General features: G+C 41.8%; 1 protein-coding gene across 1 annotated transcript in view; it reads left to right on the top strand.

Moving 5' to 3' along the window:
- Positions 1–23,743, top strand: part of LRP2 (LDL receptor related protein 2) — a gene marked incomplete at its 5' end in the record, with an annotated part of 164,926 nt that overhangs the window by 102,198 nt on the left and 38,985 nt on the right. Inside the window, 13 exons of the mRNA XM_081936538.1 lie at positions 348–513; positions 2,704–2,862; positions 3,831–4,120; positions 5,894–6,097; positions 7,594–7,836; positions 10,646–10,771; positions 14,097–14,216; positions 14,914–15,045; positions 15,499–15,700; positions 16,952–17,247; positions 17,741–18,257; positions 20,367–20,519; positions 22,515–22,685. Coding sequence (XP_081792664.1) covers positions 348–513; positions 2,704–2,862; positions 3,831–4,120; positions 5,894–6,097; positions 7,594–7,836; positions 10,646–10,771; positions 14,097–14,216; positions 14,914–15,045; positions 15,499–15,700; positions 16,952–17,247; positions 17,741–18,257; positions 20,367–20,519; positions 22,515–22,685 — 2,779 coding nt within the window. The remainder of the gene's footprint in view (positions 1–347; positions 514–2,703; positions 2,863–3,830; positions 4,121–5,893; positions 6,098–7,593; positions 7,837–10,645; positions 10,772–14,096; positions 14,217–14,913; positions 15,046–15,498; positions 15,701–16,951; positions 17,248–17,740; positions 18,258–20,366; positions 20,520–22,514; positions 22,686–23,743) is intronic.

Genomic DNA, 23,743 nt, shown 5'->3' with positions numbered 1-23,743 from the left:
CTTTAACTATTATTGTACAGCAAATTATATGTTACCTCCTCCAGCCACACCTATATTTATTTTATATTTATATTATGTATGTTTATTTTTTTTAATATGACTGTACACCGCCCCGAGTCCCTTCTGGGAGAGGGTGCAGTCTAGAAATCAAATAAAAGTTAAAGTTAAAGTTCTTCTTCTTTTTGCTATGGGATAAAAACCTTCCCATTTGATTTAGTGCAAATTCTCCCTGGTAATAGTTGGAACTAGAAAAGAAGCGGTATTTTAAAAAAAGGTTTTCATTGCTAGGATGATTTTCATGCTCAGAACTTTTTTGTTCCCTGTTGTCCTGTTTGATACGCTGAAAGATTTGGGAGCTCCAGATGGCATTGCCTTTGACTGGATCAACAACAGACTTTATTACAGTGACTATATCAATCAGACCATCAGTTCAATGGCTGTGGATGGATCTAATCGTTCAGTAGTGGCTCGTGTCCCACGGCCAAGGGCCATTGTCTTGGATCCTTGTCGAGGGTAAGTTGCCCATTCTGCATAAAAAAAGATGTATCTGTTTCCACTACAGCTTTTCTCTCTCTTTTCAACTTCCCAACCGTCATAGGGCAATTCATAATGAATGAATAATAAATATTACAATTAGTAACTAGAAATACACTATTATACCTTGTGTACATGGGCAGGTTCTTTTTTTTAAATTCATTCCTAGGCAGACAATTCTTAGAGCCTTGAGTGGCTGGAAGGCATCCTTCTTTCTCCCATGGAGCTACGTAGGTCTGTCTATCTTTCAAAGAAAAGGGAAGAACATAGCTGTGCCATAGCAAAACAGCTTACATTGTGCATAGGAACTGGGTAGTAGTACTCTCCCTGTTGACCAAGGCTTCCTTTTGTTGAAGGATCTTCCTCTCATCAAGGAGGACAGTCACAGACATAATTTGTGATGTTGTATTGTTTTCACAGTTTGTCAGCCTTACATGGTAGACAGGGGTGAGATTGAAAAATGTTAGCAACCAGTTCTCTGCCTGGTTGCTAGGTAGGCATGGCTATGGGGAGGCGTGGCTACCCAGCCTTCTGCCCCATTGGGGGGGGGGGCGTTTTTTCCTTCCCAGGCTTCAGAGGCTTTCCTTGAGCCTCCGTGAGGGCGAAAACGGCCTCCCTCGTGCTCCGAGTCCCTCCGGAGGCCACAAACAGGCCTGTTTCTGGATTTCTGGAACTTCCGGGAGGCCCATTTTTTGCCCTCCCCAGGCTCTGGAGGCTTTCGTCAAGCCTCCAGGAGGGCAAAAACTGCCTCCCCCAGGCTCCGAAGGCCCTCCGGAAACCAGAAATAGGGCCGTTTTTTTACTTCTGGAACTTCCAGAGGCCCATTTTTTCGCCTCCCAGAACATCCGCACAGACCCTGCATTTACCTGGCCTGAATGGGCTGCGTGAAGACTCCTGGGATGGGAGCGGCGGGACGGGCAGTCCTTTCAACTACTGGTTTGGTGAACCAGATGCCAAATTAGCATCCGGTTCATCTGAACTGATCCAAATGAGCGGAATCCCACCCCTGATGGTAGACCAATTTTAAGAAACCAGCGCCATATAGATCAGGATTGCTTTTGTTGGAACAATTATAGTAGTGGAATCTTGCAAGTATGAATGTACTTTCCTCCTTTCTCACTTTATCTTTGCATGAACTAAGGAGGGGTCTGTCTGAAACATTTTCTCAAATTAGTTTCATGGAACAGACACAATTCCTGCTTATCTGACCAATGGCTTGGTAGTCGCTCTTCCTCTGGTCCTTCAAGGCCATTCTCTAGACCCTCTACACAATGGCCAAGGTGAAGGCCTCTTTCCCAACTGACTATACCTTAAGGAGAATCAGAGAGGAAAAAAATAGAGCAGGGCATAGTAGGAAAATGAGATTGTGGTGGACAGAACAGCAGCTGGGGCAACAGATTATTTTGACTCAAGCCAGAATGTCCATTCATCATTATTTTCCAAATAAACAATCCTCATTTTTTTTCTGGTATCACACCTTCTAGTTTGTCATTCAGTTAGGAGAACAAAAATGCAGGGAATTTCACTCTTTATCCTGTGCTATGAGAGTGAATCAGAGGACTGAACTACTGTGTGTTAATTTCAGATATCCAATCTTTAAGAGACTTTGCACAAGGCACAGTGTGATTTTTTTCAGTGTTGTAAAACAGTCATTTCTTTGTAGCTTGATTGTAATTTAATTTAGGGCAATGTTGCCATTATCTGTGACTGTTGGTGTTAGTGGGTAGCCTGTTATGGACCTCTACTCTAGATTTACCTCCTGTTTATAATATGGTATAGGATCAGGTCTGGTATCTCCTCAACCAAGTTTGAAAAGTGCAAAATTCTGTTCGCTTTCCTCCAAAGGGTGAAGCCCCTTTGCTCTTCCTATGTTTACTTGTACCAGTAGATGAAAGAGCCATGGTGGCACAGTGGTTAGAATGCAGTATTGAAAGCTGACTCTGCTCATAGCCAGCAGTTCGATTCTGACCAGCTCAAGGTTGACTCAGCCTTCCATCCTTCTGAGATTGGTAAAATGGGGGGGAGGGGCAATATGCTGACTTTGTAAGCCTCTTAGAGAGGGCTGTAAAGCACTGTGAAGCATTATATAAGTCTAAGTGCACTTGCTAGTGTTATTGCTAAGTAGATTTCTCTGACTTAAGAAGCTTTGGGTAATTGTGTCATCACTAGGTACATGTACTGGACCGATTGGAGCTCTAATGCTAAGATAGAACGAGCAACACTTGGAGGAAACTTCAGGAGTGCTATTGTGAGCACCAACTTAGTATGGCCAAATGGTCTCACACTGGACTATGAAGAACAGCAACTTTATTGGGCTGATGCAAGTTTGTATGTATTTGCTTACTATTTCATTTGCACACTGTTAAGCATTTTCATCTAATGCACACACTTGGTCCTCCCCTAACATATAATAACAACATGGAAAAACCCATTCTAAACAAATATTTATGATTGAAAACAGAAGAGATGCCTTTTGGTGGCCATGATCCATAATTGATGGGGCAATGACATGAAGTTGTCATTTACTTTGAAATGGCTGGGCTTCTCCCCCTTTGATTTTATTAAGGGAGACAAAGCCTTTCCTAATTTTTTTCAGATGATCTTGAGTTTTTAAAATTTCCATAGGGTTCCCATCTTAAAAGTGATGAGACACCATGGAATTTATTTCCAGCCACAGAGGAACAGCTAGAGCAAAGTCTAGTGGCTGCAGAAAAAGGGATTCGGGTTTCATATAAGGATTTGTGGCTGTATGTTGTTCACTCGGATTTCAGAAATAATACTAAATGATGTGAATGTTCAGGGTACAAGAGAGTGTTGAAATTTATGAAGAAATAAGGAATCGATCTACACAGGGGTGTCAACTTGATTTCATTCAGGACCACATCAGGGTTGTGTTTGATCTTGGGTGGCCAGCATGGGCATGGCCATCTTGATGTCACTCATTTTGGGGGGGGGGATGTGGTGATCATAGTGCTCTGCCAGTGAAAATGGTCTCCTAAGCTCCATTTTTGGCCATGATGGCCTCCTGCAAATAGAGCGAAAATAGAGCTTGGGGGGGGGGTAGCCGTGTGCAGCCCCCCAAAGCTCCATTTTCACTGGCAGAGGCATAGCGGGCTGGTCCTTTGCTATTTCCATCGCAGCCCAGCGGGCCAGATCTAAGCACCCCTCCGGCCGCATCCAGCCCATGGGTCTTGAGTTTGATACCCTTAAATCTATAATATTTTCCCCGTGGAACTCAAGAAATGTTGGAAGCTCATGTTTTGTGTTCCAATGCTGATGTTTCCTACTTGTTTTAGACAGAAGATTGAACGCAGCTCCCTATTGGGTGAAAACCGTGAGGTCGTCATTAGCACCGCCCTCTATCCATTTGCAATGACCTTATTTGATCAACACATTTACTGGACAGACTGGAATACCCGAAGTGTTTATCGAGCCAACAAATACGACGGGTCAGATCAAATTGTGATGGTATCAAACCTGCCATACAGACCGATGGATATTCACGTCTGGACCAAAAGCAAGCAACAGCAGTGCGCCAACCCTTGCAACCAATTTAATGGTGGTTGCAGTCACATCTGCGTGCCAGGTAAAATATTGAGCAATAGGGAATAATGAATTGAACGACATTCAGTTGTGTTCGAAAGATGGGTATGAGCAAAATATTTGAAGGGCTGAATTATTTATTATTGTAAATACTTGCACACTAGGAAATCAAGATACAGTACCTTGGCCGTGTAGAATGTACAATATATAACAGTCCAGATAGCTCAGCCTTTATAAATGTATCTGACACTGAAGTATGAAATGGAGTTGATTGGCCCTTTGGCCGCTTCAGTCCCATCAATGGCAGCAACTTGCCTCTTGATTTGTCCAACGAGACATCAAGGATTCATTTGGGGGACTTCTGCTTGCAAACCTGGGCCTCTACCATATAATTAACAATAGCACTTAGACTTATATAATGCTTCACAGTGCTTTTACAGCCCTCTCTAAGCGGTTTACCGAGTCAGCCTATTGCCTCCAACAACCTGGGTCCTCATTTTACCCACTTCGGAAGGATGGAAGGCTGAGTCAACCTTGAACCTGGTGAGATTTGAACTGCCAAATTGTAGTCAGCAGAAGTAGCCTGCAGTATTGCATTCTCACCACTGCGCCAGCACGGCTCATATTATTTTTAGATTACACTGTCAGACCATTTAGTATTCACCAATGCTGCAGGAACTGGGCAAACATTCATATAATATGCAAGCCCATGGTGACTTGCTATGTTTGTCGCTGGGATTGGGTTTTAGACATCTGTTGATTTATAGTAAAGAATCATAGTCTAAGCATGCAGAAAGTTAATGGGATTACTTATGTTTTGCATATTTAAATAAACACCCCTATTGGTGGACAACCAAAAAATGTTTTCATTGCTACTTGACATATTTTTAAAACTGTAAATCTCTTTTCTACTCTGTCATCACCCTCCTGTTTTGTTACATTTGCTGAAATCAATATTGAATTCCCGCTGATGCAAAATATGGGAGAATGCTATAGCCTCCCTCCATCATAGACTGTCTTATCCCTTTTACAAATTAATCTCAGTTGTAATAATTGCAGTTCTGAAAACTTTTTTTCTGCAATAGCCCCATTTACAAATAGAGCTGATCTAGAATCCTGTGGAGAATACAGGTAGTCCTTGACTTACAACAGCTCATTTAGTGACCTTTCAAAGTTACAATGGCATTGGAAAATATGGTTTATGACCATTTTGCACAGTTACAACCTTTGCAGCATCCCCATGATCAAAATTCTTTGCAATTGGTTCATACTTATGACCGTTGCTATGTCCCAAGGTCATGTGATCAACCTTTTTTTGACCTTCTGACAAGCGAAGTCAATGGGGAAGCCAGATTCACTTAACAACCGTGTTACTAACTTAACAACTGCAGTGATTCGCTTAACAACTGTGGCAAGAAATGTCATAAAATGGGGCAAAACTCACTTAACAAACGTCTCACTTAAGAACAGAACTTTTGTGCTCAGTTGTGGTCGTAAGTTGAGGGCTATCTGTATTGTTTAAGCAGGGGTCTCCAACCTTGGCAACTTTAAGACTTGTGGACTTTGACTCCCAGAATTCCTCAGCCAGTGAAGCCAGCAAAGCTGGGTGAGGAACTCTGGGAGTTGAAGTCCACAAGTCTTAAAGTTGCCAAGGTTGGAGACCCCTGGTTTAAAGGATTAGGGGACGTGTCATAGGACATTTTGGTAATTCTGGGTAAATTTCTTGGTGGATTTACGATTAATATTGGGGAGAGATGCTATCTAAATATATTATTAACCCAGTTTCTTCTTTTGTGGTTGATGCGATGAAATATAGGCCCAGGCGGTGCAGAGTGTCAATGTCCTGCCGAAGGACGCTGGTATTTAGCCAACAACGACAAACACTGTATTGTGGACAATGGTACCAGGTGTGGAAGTACCCACTTCACCTGTCTTAATGGCCGTTGCATCTCTGAACGCTGGACATGTGACAATGATGATGACTGCAGGGATGGCAGTGATGAGTTGGAAAGTGTGTGCGGTAAGTACTTCCACGGTTAAAACAACAGCTGTTGCCCAATTATAGCTGTTTTTAGCAAAGCCATTTTGGGGACAAAAACCAAACCAAAAAAAGATATCCAATGGCCTGTTGACTATACAAAGCAGAGTTAGTTGAAGATTCCATTGTTTTGGTGAAAAAAAACAACGAATGGTTCAAATTCTTCTTTGGATTAATGTGGAGAAGAGGGTAAAGGTAAAGGTTCCCCTCGCACATATGTGCTAGTCGTTCCTGACTCTAGGGGGCGGTGCTCATCTCCGTTTCAAAGCCAAAGAGCCAGCGCTGTCGGAAGACGTCTCCCTGGTCATGTGGCTGGCATGACTAAATGCCAAAGGTGTATGGAACACTGTTACCTTCCCACCAAAGGTGGCTCCTATTTTTCTATTTGCATTTTTATGTGCTTTCGAATTGCTAGGTTGGCAGAAGCTGGGACAAGTAACGGGAGCTCACTTCATTATGCGGCCCTAGGGATTCAAACCGCCGAACTGCAGACCTTTCTGATTGACAAACTCAGCGTCTTAGCCACTGAGTCTCCCACATGAGGGAAGAGGGTAGAAATGTTAAAACAACTGATTTTGTAACATGCAAGGGAAGAAAAATACGTACTAGGAAATTAGTATTCAATGTAAGAAGTTATTGGCATGAAATTTGGAGTTTCTTAAAAAAAAAAAATCCAAAACAGTTTTGGTTTCACGAACAAAATTCTAAGAACAATAAACTGAGTATTTCTGATAGTGTTTGGTTTTTCTTAGATTGTAATTATGCTTCAAATATTATACTCTATTTTATTCTATAATAAATAATAATTTATTATTATCTTATGCACATATATGGAGTGAATAGTTTTTCCAAGCTTTACAGGACTATTAACATGGGAGGAAATATCTATGTGTAGAATTATGCCCAAAATATAGGCTAGAGTACATCTGAGGACTTTGTTCCTTTCTATTAACGCTCTTTGAAAATACTGAAGCAGATCTTTTTTTCTGTTTTTGTTTTTCTTCGTCGGTACAGTTTTTAGTCTTTTTTCTTTCTTTTTTCTTTCTTATCTTTTAATTATGTAAAAATTATCAAGAAAGATAACAAGAAAATAACCGGAGCAGACTTGGGAATGTGAAGGAAGGTTATGTTTTCCCCTGACTTTGTAAGGATAACACTCTCTGACCAGGCCTTTACGGCAAGGCCGTAGCGGCATGTTAGCCTCCTTCCATTCCCATTCGTTTCCAATTCACCTCATTAATTTTCATGAACGAGGAAACTGCATTTGCAGGGATTTGTAAAACCACAGAATTGTCAATTCAATTGCTAAAATGAAGTTTTATCTTCTCTTTGTCTGATTTACACGCTGTCCGTTTTGCAGCTGTATTTGCCTTGGCAGGTAAAATGAATTCAGCATTGTATTTCTGAGGAGAATTTGTCAAGGCTTGTTTGAGTCCCTTCTGTCAATGACATTTCTTTGTCACATTCCTTTCCTTCAGCTTTTCATACCTGTCAGCCAACATCTTTCACCTGCGGCAATGGGCGATGTGTACGCTACTCTTATCGCTGTGATCACTACAATGACTGCGGAGACAACAGTGATGAGGTGGGATGCTTGTTCCGAACTTGTGACCCCCAGACAGAATTTACTTGCAATAATGGAAGGTGTATCTCTCTTCAGTACGTCTGCAATGGTGCAAACAACTGTTACGATAATGGCACTTCAGATGAGAGAAATTGCCGTAAGTTGATTAAAAACTATGTATTGTCCCTATTCTTCGCACAACCAAAAAGTAAACTTTCTAGAAAGGAAAAAGGACATGTTGCTTCACAGAAGCCATGTGATTTAATTGGATTTATGTTTACAGGAATCTTGAAAAAGAACTGGATGTTTTTTGACTGTGTATTGCCTATGAGCAATTTTCTCATCAATTTGTTATGGATAAGGATAGTTGTTTCAAACAATAAGGACTGAATCACAGAGTGGATATTTAGGGTATTATTTGATAACTACCCCCAAGAGATTCCATTAACATTAACAAAAAATGTAACATTTCTTGTAATGAAGTAGGGGTTCCAAACCCTGGGTCTGTGGACCAGCAGCAGGCTGTGGCATGCCAAAAGCTGGGCCGCGCAAACAAGCAAAGCCCCATTTGCGGGATGCAGGCAGCATGTGAAGCCATGCCTCCAGTCTGCGGAAAAACTTCTTTCCATGAAACCAGTCCCTGGTACCCAAAAGGTTGGAGGCCACTGGACTAGTTGATATATTTTGATAAGCAGAAATTCGGAAGCATCCTGAGAAGGATTACCCAGATCAGTCGTTGTGTTGATTATTCCTTTTTCTATCTGACCTCCCACTTGACTCTTCTTGCCAGTGGGAGGAGCTAAAGGCTCCAAGATAGCGATTATTCTGTGACTTGCTTGTTACTTTTCTTAAGAAGCCATAATCACAACCAAAAACATACTTACGGATAGTCCTTGATTTACAACCACAGTTAAAGCCCAACTCATTTACGTTGCAAAATGAGAAACGTGTTACGTGAGTTTGGCTCCATTTTACAACTTTTTCTTGCTACGTCTGTTAAGCGAATCACTGCAGTTTGAAAAATGGTCATAAGTCACTTTTCTCAGCGCCATTGTAACTTTGAACGCAAGGGTGGTAATAACTTACCTTCCCTACCTTCCCTTACCTTCGCAAATATGAGCGCGCATGCATGCACTTTGCCTAAAAAAGAGGCCTAAATGGGATGCCGTAGAGCTTGGGTGGGTGGGCGAAGCCGCCTGTAATTTCCGCTACCGCTTAGGTGAACCAGACTGAACCAGTAGAATACCACCACTGTTCGAACGGTCGCTAAACAAACTGTTGTAAGTGGAGGACCACTCGTAATTTATTGGTAGCTTGTTAGACGAGCAACAAGTCAGGGTATTTAGTTTGTCTGTAACAGAAAAAATAATGGGGTGTCCTGATTTGTTGATTTGTGCTTGCAATCGGAGGAATCAAGCGGGAACATTCAAATAGACTGGATTAGCATGCTTTTATGGTTGGATGGTAAGCAAATTTGACCACTGAGCACTAGCTGTGTGGGGAGGGGGGGGGAGGAACCATTCTCATATAGTTCTTGGAGACAATAATGAATTGCATCACTATTCATCAGGCTGCTTACAAACAAGAGGGCCACCTTTATCAGTGTCTTTGTTGGATCCTGGAAGAAAGACTTTCATAAGTCCAATCCCATTTACTGTATTTTTCGGAGTATAAGATGCACCTTTCCCCCCCTAAAAGAGCGTGGAAATATTGATGCGTCTTATACACTGAATCCAGCCATTTTTGCCCCCCCCCCTGCCCCGCATCCCATTTTTGTGAAAAATGAGCTGTTTTTCTACCCGTTTTTCACAAAAACGAGGGTGTTTTTCCTTTCCCCAGCCCTTCTGAAGCCTGCAGTGTGCTCCTGGGGGCCAGGGAGGACAAAAACTTTTTTTCTTACTTACCTCTTCGAAATCTTTGTGCATCTTATACACCGGTGCATCTTATAGTCTGAAAAATATGGTAACACTTTCCAATTCCAAATCTACTGGATGGATGTGGCACTGTCAAGGAACAGAGGGAGAGAAGCTTTTCCACCTCCCACTAGCATTAAGCAAATCTGTTGAAGTGTTAAATGAGGTCATAAAGAAATAATTGAAACTGATAGGTAAATGATCACTATATCTGAGTAATGCAGGGAACGTAGATTAGCTTTTGTATTCAGGCATAGATACAATCCCAGTGGCTCCACTCATGCTCTCAGAGTTTCTGCTCTCCTCCACTTTGCAACCAACCATCCTCCCCTGTTTCTCAGATCAGTCCCAGAGGCTCCTCCAACCTTTTGATATTGGACATTTAGAAAGAGATGGGAGAATCTGATGGACCACAATACTCTGTTACACTAATGGAAGGGCGTCATGGGCGCCAATGACTCTGAAGAGGCATTCGGGTTACCATTCGAATTCATTGTCGTTTTAGAATTGGTATCGCAACCCGTCGATAAAAAAGGCAGTATTATGTTAACCTAAATTGGATTCAACAGGCGGATTTCAATTTATGACCACAATTGAGCTCAACATTCCTGTTGTTAAGTGAGACATTTGTTAAGCAAGTTTTTCCCCGTTTTATGACCTTTCCTGCCACCGTTGTTAAGGGAATCACTGCAGTTGATAAGTTAGTCACCTAACTTATTAAGTGTATCTGGCTCCCCCATTGATTTGGCTTGCCAGGAGGTCACAAAAGTTTGATCCCATGACCCCCGGGACAATGCAACCGTCATAAATATCAGTCCGTTGCCAAGCGTCTGAATTTTGATCACATGATCCCAGGGAACGCTTCAAAGGTCATAACTGTGAAAAACGGTCATAAGTCACTTTTTTCAGTGCCGTTGTAATTTTGAACAGTCACTAAATGAACTATTGTAAGTCCTACTAGAAACTGTACACTGCTGTTCGTAACTGCTTAAAAACACTCTGCCTTATGCTTTATGGGGAAGAAAAGGAATATCCTCTCTTTTTGTCTTAAAGCTGAACGTACTTGTCCCTCTGGTTATACAAAATGTCAGAGTACCAACATATGCATTCCTCGAACTTATCTTTGTGACGGGGATAATGACTGTGGCGACATGAGCGATGAGAGCCCCACTCACTGCGGTAAGTAAATGACTCTCAACAATTAGTGTATACTCCTTCACTTCAGCTTTCCTGTCCTGGTTTGGTTAAAGGGACAAGCAAGTATGTTCTGTTCTTTTAGGAATGCCGTTGAAAAGACACAACTGAAATGTATGGGTGTGTGTGTGTGGGCCCATATGCGTATGGGAGCAAGACTTAATCAAATTGCTGATAATCTGGAATTTAAGTTAAAAGACACATTCTCAAAATGAGACAAGGAGGTTATCAAACTTCAAGTAAAAAAAAAATAAACAAAGGATTTACCTCTTAGGTGGATTCCTATGACTCCTGGCATGTTTACATTTTTCAAAGCTTTAAATCTTAAGATTTATCCTTCAGAAGCTCAGGTCATCGAGGATTAAATGACAGTGCTAAATGCACTTCTTAAAAGGACTTTTAAGCACTCTGCAGCGCTCTGCACGGCCCGTTTTTGCCAAAAACGGGCCCATGTTTGGCCTGCAGAGTGCTTCTGGAGGGCTGGGAGAGTGAAAATGCGACATGCGTAGGGTTTGGGAGGTCAAAAATGCCTGTATTCAGTCTATATAAGACGCACCTAAATTTCCACCCACTTTTAATGGGGGTTGGGGGGAGAGGTATGTCTTATACTCCGAAAAATATGGTAGGTGCAGAGGGTTTCTGACTCAACTTTCCAGCTTATGTTAGATCTCTGTACATTGTCATCTAGGGTTGTAGTAACGCTACTCTAAAGACAGGGCTGTCTTTTGGGTTATTGATTTTGGAATCAGGGTTGGGGTTGGGATGGAGAGCATTCTGCTTCCATTCCCATCTAATACTATCACATTACTATTATAATGTGTCACTGAATACTTATTACACATTATCACATATTCTTTTGGAATCACAAATAATTAGTTAGATTCAAAGAAGACACTGGATACCTGAACAGTTAGTTTGGGGTTTTTTTGTCTGTCCCGTCAACAACTGGGGAAGAGTTTCATTTTACAAAGCAATGCAAGGTTTTGTAAGCTTTTACAATAGAAGGAATTGTACATTATAAATGCCTTCAACTCTTCACAAATTAAGCTCTTACTACTAAAACTATATTCTAACTATTTGCTTTATGTGTTTTATCTACACCAGTGGTTCTCAACCTGTGGGTCAGGACCCCTTTGGGGGTCAAATGACCCTTTCACAGGGGTCGCCTAAGACCATCGGAAAACACATATTTTCGATGGTCTTAGGAACCGAGACACCAATTTTATAGTTGGGGGTCACCACAACATGAGGAACTGTATTAAAGGGTCGCAGCATTGGGAAGGTTGAGAACCACTGATCTACACTATAATGTGCAATTTCAGTGCATCTTCATATTTTTCTATTCTACATCTCTAATATAATTTGTTTATTGCAGACAAATTACTTTTCTCTTATATATCTGTATATTCTATATTCTAGTCTAGTCTATTCTAGTCTAATCATTAGTCATTATTAGATTACATTACATTATATTGTACTATATTACCCTGTTTCCCCAAAAATAAGACCTCCCCAGATAATAAGCCCAATCGGGCTTTTGAGTGCATGTGCTAAAATAAGCTCTCCCCCGAAAATAAGCCCTCTCCAAAAATATTGCCACACAACAGCAGCCATGAGTTGACCACGCTTGCCGCCTCCTGCACCTCAAAAATAATAAGAGCTCCCTGAAAATGCCAAGTGCTTATTTCAAAAGAAAATGAGACCCTGTCTTATTTTCGGGGAAACACAGTATATGATACTGTCTTGTATCACATTGTATCATATTATATTGTACCGTATTATATGGTACTTTATTATTATCTTACATGTATTTTGTATTATATATATATAGCCTCATATATCTCTATTGTAATATAGAATTCTTCCTTTTCATCAAAGATCAATCTACCTTTATATCTTGTTTAGTTTGTTTTCTACTCTTGTTCTGCCAAAACTTTGACTGTTTCTTTGCTTTTTCTTCCTGTGTGTTCTTGGATGGGCTTCCTGATTCTTCTTCCAAAACTTGGCTCCATCTGAGGGAAATGAGTAGTAGGACTTTTTCTTCATGTCAGGTTTGAGGGAGGGTGGGGGGGAGAAACACCTTTCTCAGCAAGATTGCTTATCTTTATCTTTACTCTTGTGCTTTGGCTATGTTTGTTGAGCTTACTCTTCATGAGGCTTGTGGCTGCAGAACTCCCAGGTAGCAGACCTTTCCCCTCTCCTTCCTTCCCAATGCTGCTGTTTGATTGACAACAGCTATTTGATTGGCAGCAGGGTCATCCCAATGCTGGTGGAGGACTGAGAAGACAAGGGAGAGGAGGGAAGGGGGACAGAAGCTTAGAATCTCTTTATGCAGTCTGTTCTTCTACAGTCTTATTTATTTTCTCGCCAATTTTCAGCCATACTGTCTTAAAATGCTAATGAATGGTTGATGAGAATGCCAATGGGCTCCATATTTAGGTTAAGGCTCCCCACATCTGGCAAAGTGGAAATGGAACCTCTTGGGCCAGTGGGTATCTTTTTGAAAGGGTCTTTCATGGAGAAGTTTTACACCAGCTGTTGATACCTTTCATCAGTTTCATTTTATATGTCTTATTATCCTGAGGCACTTATGAAAATTGTAGCAAGGCTTACTAGGCTAACCTAGTTGAAGTAGTTCAAATACCCAAGAGCATAATACCCAGGCTGAGGATTGAGTATAATCATTACAGAGTCCAATCAGTGGTGAAATCTAAATATTTTTACTATCGGTTCCGTGGGCGTGGCTTGGTGGGGGTCATGTGACTATGTAGTCATGTAACTGGGGGATCAAAAGACAGAAACTCACTTTAACAATGTCCTGTTGGAGCAGGGTTGGACTAGATGACCTCCAGGTCCCTTCCAGCCCTGGATTATCCTCTGAAGCTGTGTCTAGTGCCAGGTTTGCAGTCCTTCCTTCCTCTCCTTTTTCCCTCCCTCCCTTTCTTTTTATTTCTTTCTCTTTCTTTCTCCCTCCTTTCTTTCTCTGTCTCTGTCTCTCGTTCTTTCCTCCTTTCTTTTTCAGCAAACCCCCCCCCCCCATTTTTGGCCTAGTAGCCCTCAGGGAAGCCTGCTGGGAGCAAAAACGGTCCCTCCCCCCCCCCCCCCGTTTTTGGCTGGGCGACCTGCTGTCATCGGAACTTTTTTTAAAAAAACTTTTTTTAGTATTTTTTTATTACCGGTTCTGCGAACCAGTAGCATTTACTACTGGTTCAGGCGAACCAGCCCGAACTAGTGCCATTTCACCCCTGAGTCCAATGCATTTGCAAAGGAAAACACACAGATCTAACAAGAATTTCCTCTGTCTTTTCAGCCACACTGACTTGTACCAATAGTGAGTTTCGCTGCACATCTGGACGTTGCATTCCTGCTCATTGGTACTGTGATCTAGCAGCGGATTGTGCTGACGGTTCGGACGAGCCTTCCTCTTGTGGTAAGTGTGAGGTTAGGCGCACTTGGAAGGGACCTGGAATGGTTTAGTCTGACTCCCAGACTTTATTGAGGGAAATTAAGACTTACAACCTAGTAGTGATCAACCTTATGGGCAAATGTGTCATCGGCTATCTCATAAATTAAAGAATGGTGTATTTCTGTCAGAGTCCCAAGAATGAAGTTTCCTCAACAGACATAGATACACCCATGAAGATATAGTATGTCCCATGAAATTATAGTAAAATTACACTGCTAGTAAGGACATTGTTGTTAAAAAAAAAAGACAGAGGGGAAGGCATTCTAAAGAACTTTTCTGGATGTCTCACTCTTCTGTTTTTAACAACACTTCAGTCATTCTGCATGATGCTTCTTCATCTGAATGGCACAGTGCATGCTTTGTATGAGAAAGGCATACTGTATCTATTAAAACCTCAATAAAAAAGAACACAACATGCACTCCTGGAAGCCGATGAGATACTTTTAACCTCTGTATTATAAAACTTTTACCAACCAGAGGTAAACATATTCCATAATCCTCTGGATTGTCCACTGACTTTCACAGTCCCTTGCCATTAGCCAGACTGAGAATTAAAGCACAAATTGGCATATGTCTGTGGAAATATAGGAAACAAAGTTTGGGCAGCACTCCCAGGACATGAAAAATGCATAGTCCGTGAAATCTTATATTTCTTTTTAAGTTTCTTCGGAACGGAGCTGTTCAAGTAGGCAGTTTAGATGTGATGGCGGAAGATGCATACCAGCTACATGGATCTGTGATGGTGATAATGATTGTGGTGACATGAGTGATGAGGACCAAAGACACAACTGTGGTAAGTTCCGTGCAACATAAAGCTTCAAGGCTAAGCTGTTATTTTATTTAGTTACTCAAGGCCTAGATGAGCGGCATGGTGGCCTAGAAATGGGGCCCTCACCTCACAATCAAGAGGCTGGAGTTTGATCCTAGGTAGTGGCAGATATCTCTCTCTCTGGGAGCAATGAGTAATTGTCTGCTGCAAACCCTGCATGGGCGTCGGGAAGGGCAGCTGGCTGGTAAATGCTCAGCTCCAATCAGTCGCCCCCCCCCAACCCTCCCCCAAAGCAAGGGATTGCAGAGTTGTAAATAAAGCAATCCTTAAGACCTAGATTGCTTTGTGGTAATTCTCCTTTTATTTGAAAGACTGCAAGTGGTTAAGGAGACATTGGTTGAACAGATGGTAGGCTGATTTAAATGGCATGAGCAATGTATTTTGGATAAATTGCTGAAATTTCACACTTTGTTCTAGCAAATCGCAGCTGCTCAGCTACTGAATTCACATGTGTGAACAATGTGCCCCCCTCAAGTAGATGTATTCCGAGGACTTGGGTCTGTGATGGGGATGCTGACTGCAGTGATGCTTACGATGAGCATCAGAACTGCACTAGAAGGCCATGCTCGGGCAGTGAATTCACATGTGGCAATGGACTGTGCATCCGTAACGCTTACAGGTTTGTATGTCCTCTGCAAACTCTTTCAAGAATCCCAGGCACAGACTAAAGCTAATATCTTAAGAGTGGAATAACTTACAATTCTTTACAAACACTGAAGTGCAGCACTTATCATTCTTCACCATTTTCCATGTTGAGTAAGAGCAGTGGGAATTTGAGACTCATCTATGCCTGGAAGACCATATTTTGTTTATTCTAATAGACTATGTAGCAATGATGTAGCAAAGCTCTGCATAAATGTAGTAGGTGGACTAAGAGAGGGTTATAACAAGGATTAAATTCCTTGTTACTAAGATTGTGCCTGGTCAAAAATGGTCCAAAATGAACTCAGCTTTATATCTTAATTAATTTCCCCCCTTCTTTTTTCTACTGAACATGCTGGCTGGGCCAGGATAGAGATTTATGATGTCATATTGCTTATAATGGTAAAAAGTTGAATCTAAGACCAGGAGCAGAGGTGGTATTCAGCCGGTTCTGACCAGTTCTGTTGAACTGGTTGCAGTAATTTTGAGTAGTTCGGAGAACCGGCAAATACCACCTCTGACTGGCCCCGCCCCATCTGTTCACTGCCTTCTGAGTCCCAGCTGATCCGCTAGGTCTTCTTTTGTTGCCCTGCACTGGAGAACAGAAAGCAGGTTAGTGGGGTGCGGTGGGAATGGGGATTTTGCAGTATCCTTCCCCTGCCACGCCCACCATGCCATGCCCTCCATACCAGCCATGCCCCCAGAACCAGTAGAATTTTTTTTGAATCCCACCCCTGACCAGGAGGAATAGTATTCATATTGTCACAAAGAAAAGCAGGATAGAGGTGCCAAATGCAGATCTGAGCAAATATAATCTATACAGCAAAGACTTTAAGGTGGTGAGGATTGGGTGGGGGTGGTTAGAAAAATATATAGAGGATTTCTGAGGACTAGAAGGAGACAAGAGTCTCAGGGGACTAAGGACACACTTTTTGTCACGAGATTTCTCTCCAGTTCAATCAATCAATCTGTCTTTCTCTCCAGGATTTCTGTGGTCTGAAATTCTCCATGTTTGACATTTGTATGTAATGTCACGGCTAGTTTGTCCATGATCTGCAGATCATGCCTCTGTTCTCCCAAACCTTATGTTTTGCATGCAGTAACTTTGGTGGAGAGCACACACATACAAATAGCAGAAGAGTTGCTATTTTATGTATGTACGTATTTGATTTATGTGCAGCTCATCTCACAATCGAGTGAACAGCTTTTGTTAACGGGCTCTTTCCAGGTGTGACCGCCGAAACGATTGTGGGGATGGCAGTGATGAGACAGCTTGCACCTATCAGCCATGCCAACAGCACCAGTTTACCTGTCAAAATGGCCGCTGCATCAACAAAGCTTACCTCTGTGATGGGGACAACGACTGTGGGGATGAGTCCGATGAGCTAGAGCATCTTTGTGTTACCCCAGAAGCAACTTGTGCTCCCCACTATTTTGCATGTGACAATGGAAACTGCATTGAAATGGCCAAAGTCTGTAACCGGATAGATGACTGCCGTGATAATAGTGATGAGAAGGGATGTGGTATGTATGGAACTTAGATAAATCAGCACAAAGGCAACCTTGCACGATGACAGACTGTGTTCTTGGGTCCCCCGATGATGTCGGATTACCACTCAAATTGTCCTCTGACATCATGGCAAATAGTCAGATATTGAGGGAGTTATAGATCATCATTAGTTGAACAAAGGCTGATTTATTATTACCTAGTTATTACCAATTGCCTTTTGTAATTATACAAAATGTATAATTTTATTTTGTAATTTTAATGTAACAACTTTAGTGAATTATCTCATTTTTTCCTATCTGGTGCACTTCAAATATGTGTAATAACAGTTCCAATTTCTCAAGCTAGCATGCTGGTTGGGGAAGGTAGGCTGGGAGTTGTAGTCCAACACATGAAAGGTACTAGTTTGGGGGAAACTAGGTAATTGGGGTTTATGTAAGTAACAGTAAATGAACCAAAACTGCCTCATAAAAGTGGAGTAACATTTTTGTTTCATTTGTCGTCTTCTAGGCATTAATGAATGCAATGATCCTTCAATTAGCAACTGTGACCACATCTGCACAGATATCCAGACTAGTTTCTACTGTTCGTGTCGCCCTGGGTACAGACTCATGTCCAACAAAAGGTCTTGTGATGACATAGATGAATGCAATGAAACACCGTCAATATGTAGCCAGATGTGTGAGAACACCGTTGGCAGCTACATCTGCAAGTGTGCCCCAGGCTACCTTCGTGAACCTGATGGGAGAAGTTGCCGACAGAACAGTAACATCTCACCTTACCTTATCTTTAGCAACCGCTACTATCTGAGAAATCTCACCACAGATGGCCGGCTTTACTCTCTCATTTTGCAAGGACTCAGTAATGTGGTGGCTCTGGATTTCGACCGGGTGGAAAAAAGGCTCTACTGGATTGACGTAGGCAGGAAGGTCATAGAAAGAATGTTTTTCAATGGAACAAACAAAGAAACAATAATTGGGGATGGTGTGCCCAATGGTGAAGGCATTGCTGTTGACTGGGTTGGAAGGTATGCCTCTTGTTGTTTTTCAAAAAGTTGTACTGCTCAGTTGGTGTCCTCCTCAGGTTAATAGATTAATGAAGTGTTCTTCTGCCTTCTGCCTGGCAACTTTCAGATATGATGACACTGCAATTTCCAGTCCTTGGCCACATTGATTGGCTGCCCTCCCCCCATTCTGGGTGGCATAGATTGGGAAAGCTGGATTTATAGCAAATCCCCCAGCCATTTCCTTTAGCAATAGCAATAGCACTTAGACTTACATACCACTTCACAGTGCTTTACAGCCCTCTCTAAGAGGTTTACAGACTCAGCATATTCCTCCCAACAATCTGGGTCCTCATTTTACTGTCCTCGGAAAGATGTAAGGCTGAGTCAACCTTGAGCCAGTGGGAATCGAACTGCTGGCAGTCGGCAGAATTAGCCTTCAATACTGCATTCTAACCACAGCTCAAAAAGCAATTATCTTTTTAAAAGCAGTTATCACAAATAATAGTAGAAATTATATTTTTTTATGTGTATTGCTTCATATTCTTGATTATCCTTACATATTGTTATCATACTTCAACGCTGGAGAACATGGACTATAATTATCATCTTAATATATCTTTTAGGAGATAGAAAATGGGCAGATAATTATTCCAGTGTTAAAGTGCTAGCAGTGTTAGGGCTTCCAACATTGCCAACAAACACTCTAATTAGTGAATATGGATGCCATCTATGTTTTCCTATTTTGTATTGATATACTAAGAACTACAGATCATAACACTGTAGTGGTAATAGCTTCCCACACTTCAAAACTGATTTGGAGGAAGGAAATATTTCAGCTATTACAAGGCCACAAGCTTCTCATTTAAACAATCTGATATTTTCAGGGCTCTGCTGCAAAGATGCCACTGCTTTAAGAGTCTCATTTACTTTAAGGAGTGGGCTTAAAGCAGCAGCATCTTTTTTTCAGGCTGCTGCAGAACCCTAAATTTTTTAAGAAATATCAAGAAGGTGCCATGTCTGTGCTTCAGTGAAATCTAAAGCAATTCTTCGGAATCATTTTTGAGCCTTAAAACGATAGCTTCATGAATCAATGTAATTCAATGAATATTAATATATTTTCCAGTAATTATATTGTAACAGAGGTGGGGAATCTGAAGACACAAGGTCACATGATTCCCCTAAATTGTAATATTGGTTACAATTTTTGGAGGCCCTGGCGACTTTACTCAATCAACAATGGGTAAACCAAGCCAGCAAACATAATCCTTACTGTAATTCTACACAGTGACAAATGCTGTGTTGCAGAGGGAAATGTAGGGGATAATGCAGTGGTGGGTTCCTGCCGGATCGCACCGGATCGCGCGCTCCCTTTTGGCGCTAAACCCGGAAGTACGGTCTTGCCCCGCCCCTGGCGACGCGACGACGCTTGCCTGCGCTCCACCAGCTCGGCTGGGAACGGAGACGTTTCCTCAGCGGAGCGGAGCGCCAGAAAGGGACGCAGGCTCAGCCTGCCAGGCTGCCACCACTCCACTGAAGACATTGCTGAGCAGAGAAACGTCTCCGTTCCCAGCCGAGCTGGTGGAGCGCAGGCAAGCGTCGTCGCGTCGCCAGGGGCGGGGCAAGACCGTACTTCCGGGTTTAGCGCTGAAAGGGAGCGCGCGATCCGGTGCGATCCGGCAGGAACCCACCACTGGGATAATGTAATAATGTAATGGTATGTGGGAAAGATTTTGGGAGATGGGATGAAGAGATGCTGCCTAGGGACCATTCAGCCGAGAGACAGCACAGCTCACAGCTACATCGTTGACAGAATAAGAGACTCAATAGAGACCTTCCCTACATTCTCGGGCTGAAAAAGTGACTGTGGGGGAATTGTACTTTATGACTTGGCAAGATTCAATTAATATAACTTTTCAGTAGAATAGAATTAGTTTTATCTTGTCATGTTTCCTTTCTAGTCTACCTTCCTTTCAGATAACTACAACCCAAGTTGCAATGTTCTAGCGCTGTGCTAGCTTTTTCTTGCTTTATTTTTCTGCCTTTCAGACCTAAATTGATAATTAAGAGGAGGGGGAAAACATGTCTGTGAACAAGCAGTTGGTGTAATATGCCTTTTGTCAAATATTTCAGAAAACTGTACTGGGTAGATGCCCATAAAGATTGCCTCTATGTAGCTGAGCTGGATGGCCGATTTCGGAAAAAACTAATTGATCGGTGCCTGGATCCTAACAATACCTTCTGTTTTCAGTATCCTAGAGCAATTGTTGTTCATCCTAAATATGGGTAAGCTGGTTCAGTATTTTCTTTCACGTATCTATTCTGTTAAATCGTAATAAACGTTCTCACAATTACAAAATTGAAAGAGGTCAGCTAAATTGACAAGCATCTGATCAGTACAAGAATTCAAACGAGAGCATAGAATTACAGTATAGGCACCTGTTAGTATAATGTCTAATAAAGATTTTTTTAAAAAACCCATCAAAATCATGGAAACTGATCAAGGAGAGATTTAACCTAGAAAGAAGCAGCGGTGGGATTCCAAATCTTTTCCTACCGGTTCTAGGAGAGTGTGCTTTGCGCGTGAGCGCAGTACTCAAAGGCTGCCCTCGGTGTCAGCGCTGGTGAGCTGAACTGGTTTTTTAGCTCATCTAAGGGGCAGCAATCTGCTGTGCTCATGCGAATCAGCTGAGCTAAAAAACAAGGGAATATAGGACAAGAAACAGCAGGGTGAGAGGGCGATGCCAATCTGAGGTGGTATTTGCTGGTTCTCCGAATTACTCAAAATTTCCGCTACCAGTTTGCTAGAACTGGTCCAATCCGGCTGAATACCACTTCTGGAAAGAAGGAGAAATTTTCTGACAGTGAGAACAATTAACCAATGGAACAACTGGCCTTCAAAGGTTGTGGGGGCTTCATCCCTGGAGGTTTTCAAGAAGAGACTGGACTGCCACCTGTCAGAAATGGTGTAGGGTCTCTTGCTTGGGCAGGGGGTGGGACTACATGACCTACAATGTCCCTTCCAACTGTTATTCTGTTATTAATTTCAAAAGGAACACAGATCTTGCATGTCTTCTTACCCAGAGATCGGTTCTCACATTTTGAGGCTAGATATCTTTTTGGCTAATTGTACTGCTGTGCTGAAGAAAATCTGATATAGTACTCTATTTTTAAAAAAATTAAGGTGAATTCAATAAAAAAGATTTCAAGAACAAAAGAAAGGGTTGTTTTAGCAAGTAATATACTAACAATTTCTCAAAGAATTCACAGGACTTTTTCTAAGTGCTGTATTATATTAAAACTCAGGTTGATACAAACCAGAACCTGAGTGACCTCAAGATGTGTTGACTTCAATTCTCACAATTCTCAGGTATAGACATGCTGTAAAGGGAATTCTGTAAGTCCATGTATTGGTTTTCACCCAGGTAGCCAATCTTGATTGAACTTCAAAAGCTAATCGGAGTCAAACTGTGATAGCATTTGTGCAGGCTAGATAAGAAAGAAAGAAAAGAAAGAAAGAAAGAAAGAAAAAGAAAGAAAGAAAGAAAGAAAGAAAGAAAGAAAGGAAGAAGAGGAGAGACAGCTAGAGAGACAGACAGGCAGAGAGACAGAGGAAAAAAGGAAGAAGGGAGGGAGGGAGGAAGGAAAGAAAGAAGGAAGGAAGGAAGCCAATTCTATCTTTGAAGAAGGAAATAATATTGTTGCTAAGAAACTAGCACAGATTTTTTTTTATGAAGTCTCTAGGATTTTTGACTCAATTGAGATTTTACTATAATTTCTTAGTCTGAATCTGCAAGATGCCACCTTTAATTACTTTCTTGTCAATTTCAAAGTAAAACAGCAAGTCATTCAGCTGTTGAATGTGTCAAAAGATTAAGCGTGGCGGTCATTTTACTTTACTCCTATTTGTAAAACATTTGTCTGTGAGAGTGTGCGCACACACGAGTGTGTGTATCTGTCTGACCCTCTATCCCACTTTAATGCAATCTTTTTATATGAAATAATTTATCTCAACCCTCAGCAAATATTAGATTAAAATTCTCCTACTGGGGCCTTTCACAGCAGCAATATATTTTAAAGATTTAAAAAACCTCATATTGCTGTCTGGAGGCTGCTGTAATAAATTTTCTCCTTTGCTGTGTGTTTGCTTATTTTGCAATGTGTGTGTTTTTCCTTTTTCATCCTTTCATCCTTTTGTCCAGGGAAATGTATCTATTTTTGTATTATCTTTACCCCCTCCAGAAAATTATGGATTAGTTTTTACTGTGTTTATTAAAACAGACAAGTCTACTGGACCGATTGGGCAGAGCGAGCATATATCGGACGCGTGGGAATGGACGGCAAGAATAAGACGGTGATTATCTCTGCCAAGTTAGAGTGGCCTAATGGACTTACCATAGATTACACCAACGACAAGCTCTACTGGGCAGACGCCCATCTAAACTACATTGAGTACGTACATAGAGAAGAATAAAGCAACTGGGTAACTCTTCCTATCAGCTTTTGAGGGTTATCAAATTAGCTTTTAGTGGCAGCTTTAATTCACTTTAAAAAATGACATGATCTGTAGTTACCAATTAAAAAACTACTTGCTCTGTGATTTCAGCACAACAATTAGCAATCAGTAATGAATAAAAGAATTCTAGATCATCATAACATGGAGTTCTGTAAGGCATAATACTGCATAAACTGCTCTTTTTTTTGCTGAATGATCTTCTATTCTACTACATTTTTAAAAATTTAATGTTCTTAATGGTAATTCAACAAATAGATATCCTAGTGCTAGGATAAGCACAGTTCTGGTGGAACTAATCTAGTTAATCTCACTTACTAGAGCTCTGTTTCGTTTAGTGATTAAGGCATCGGGCGATAGAAACCAGACAACTTGAGTTCTAGTTCCACTTTAGCCATGAAAGCCGGCTGGGTGACCTTGGGCCAGTCATTCTCTTTCAGCCACAACCCACCTCACAGGGTTGCTGTTTTGGGGAAAATTGGAGGAGGAAGGGTTATTTAGATATGTTGAGTTGTTCATAAAAATAACAAAGGTGGGATTTTAATAAAAGTAATAATAAAAGCATAATAATTAATGGAACTGCTTCTAGTTTAGTGATGGCTAACCTTTTCCAGGCCAAGTGCCCAAAGGACGCATGCGCGAATGCGTGCGGCCGAACTCCCAAAATGCAGTGCGCGTGGGCGCCCCCCATACATGTGCCCCTTGCATGCACATGTGGGTCTTCTGCATGCGCATTGCCCCTGCAAATGCGTACGTGACCCCACATGCGCCCTGCCCCTGCGCATGCATGGCAGAGCCCCAACAACCAGCTGGTTGGTGGGAGGCACACGCGCATGCGCAGCAGAGCTGAACTGGGTTGACAGCTCACATGCCCACAGAGAGGGCACTGCCTGCCACAGGTTCGCCATCGCGGTTCTAGTTGGTAATACGTGCAGTTAACCTGTTGTGTCTCCTTAAGTCCTGAATTCTCTCTTAAAATTTGAGATATTTTGGAAGC

Source organism: Natrix helvetica, assembly GCF_964273705.1.
Source record: "Natrix helvetica genome assembly, chromosome: 1".
Lineage (NCBI taxonomy): Eukaryota > Metazoa > Chordata > Lepidosauria > Squamata > Natricidae > Natrix > Natrix helvetica.
Note: the sequence above shows the minus strand (reverse complement) of the source record. Positions and strands in the feature narration are given on the sequence as shown.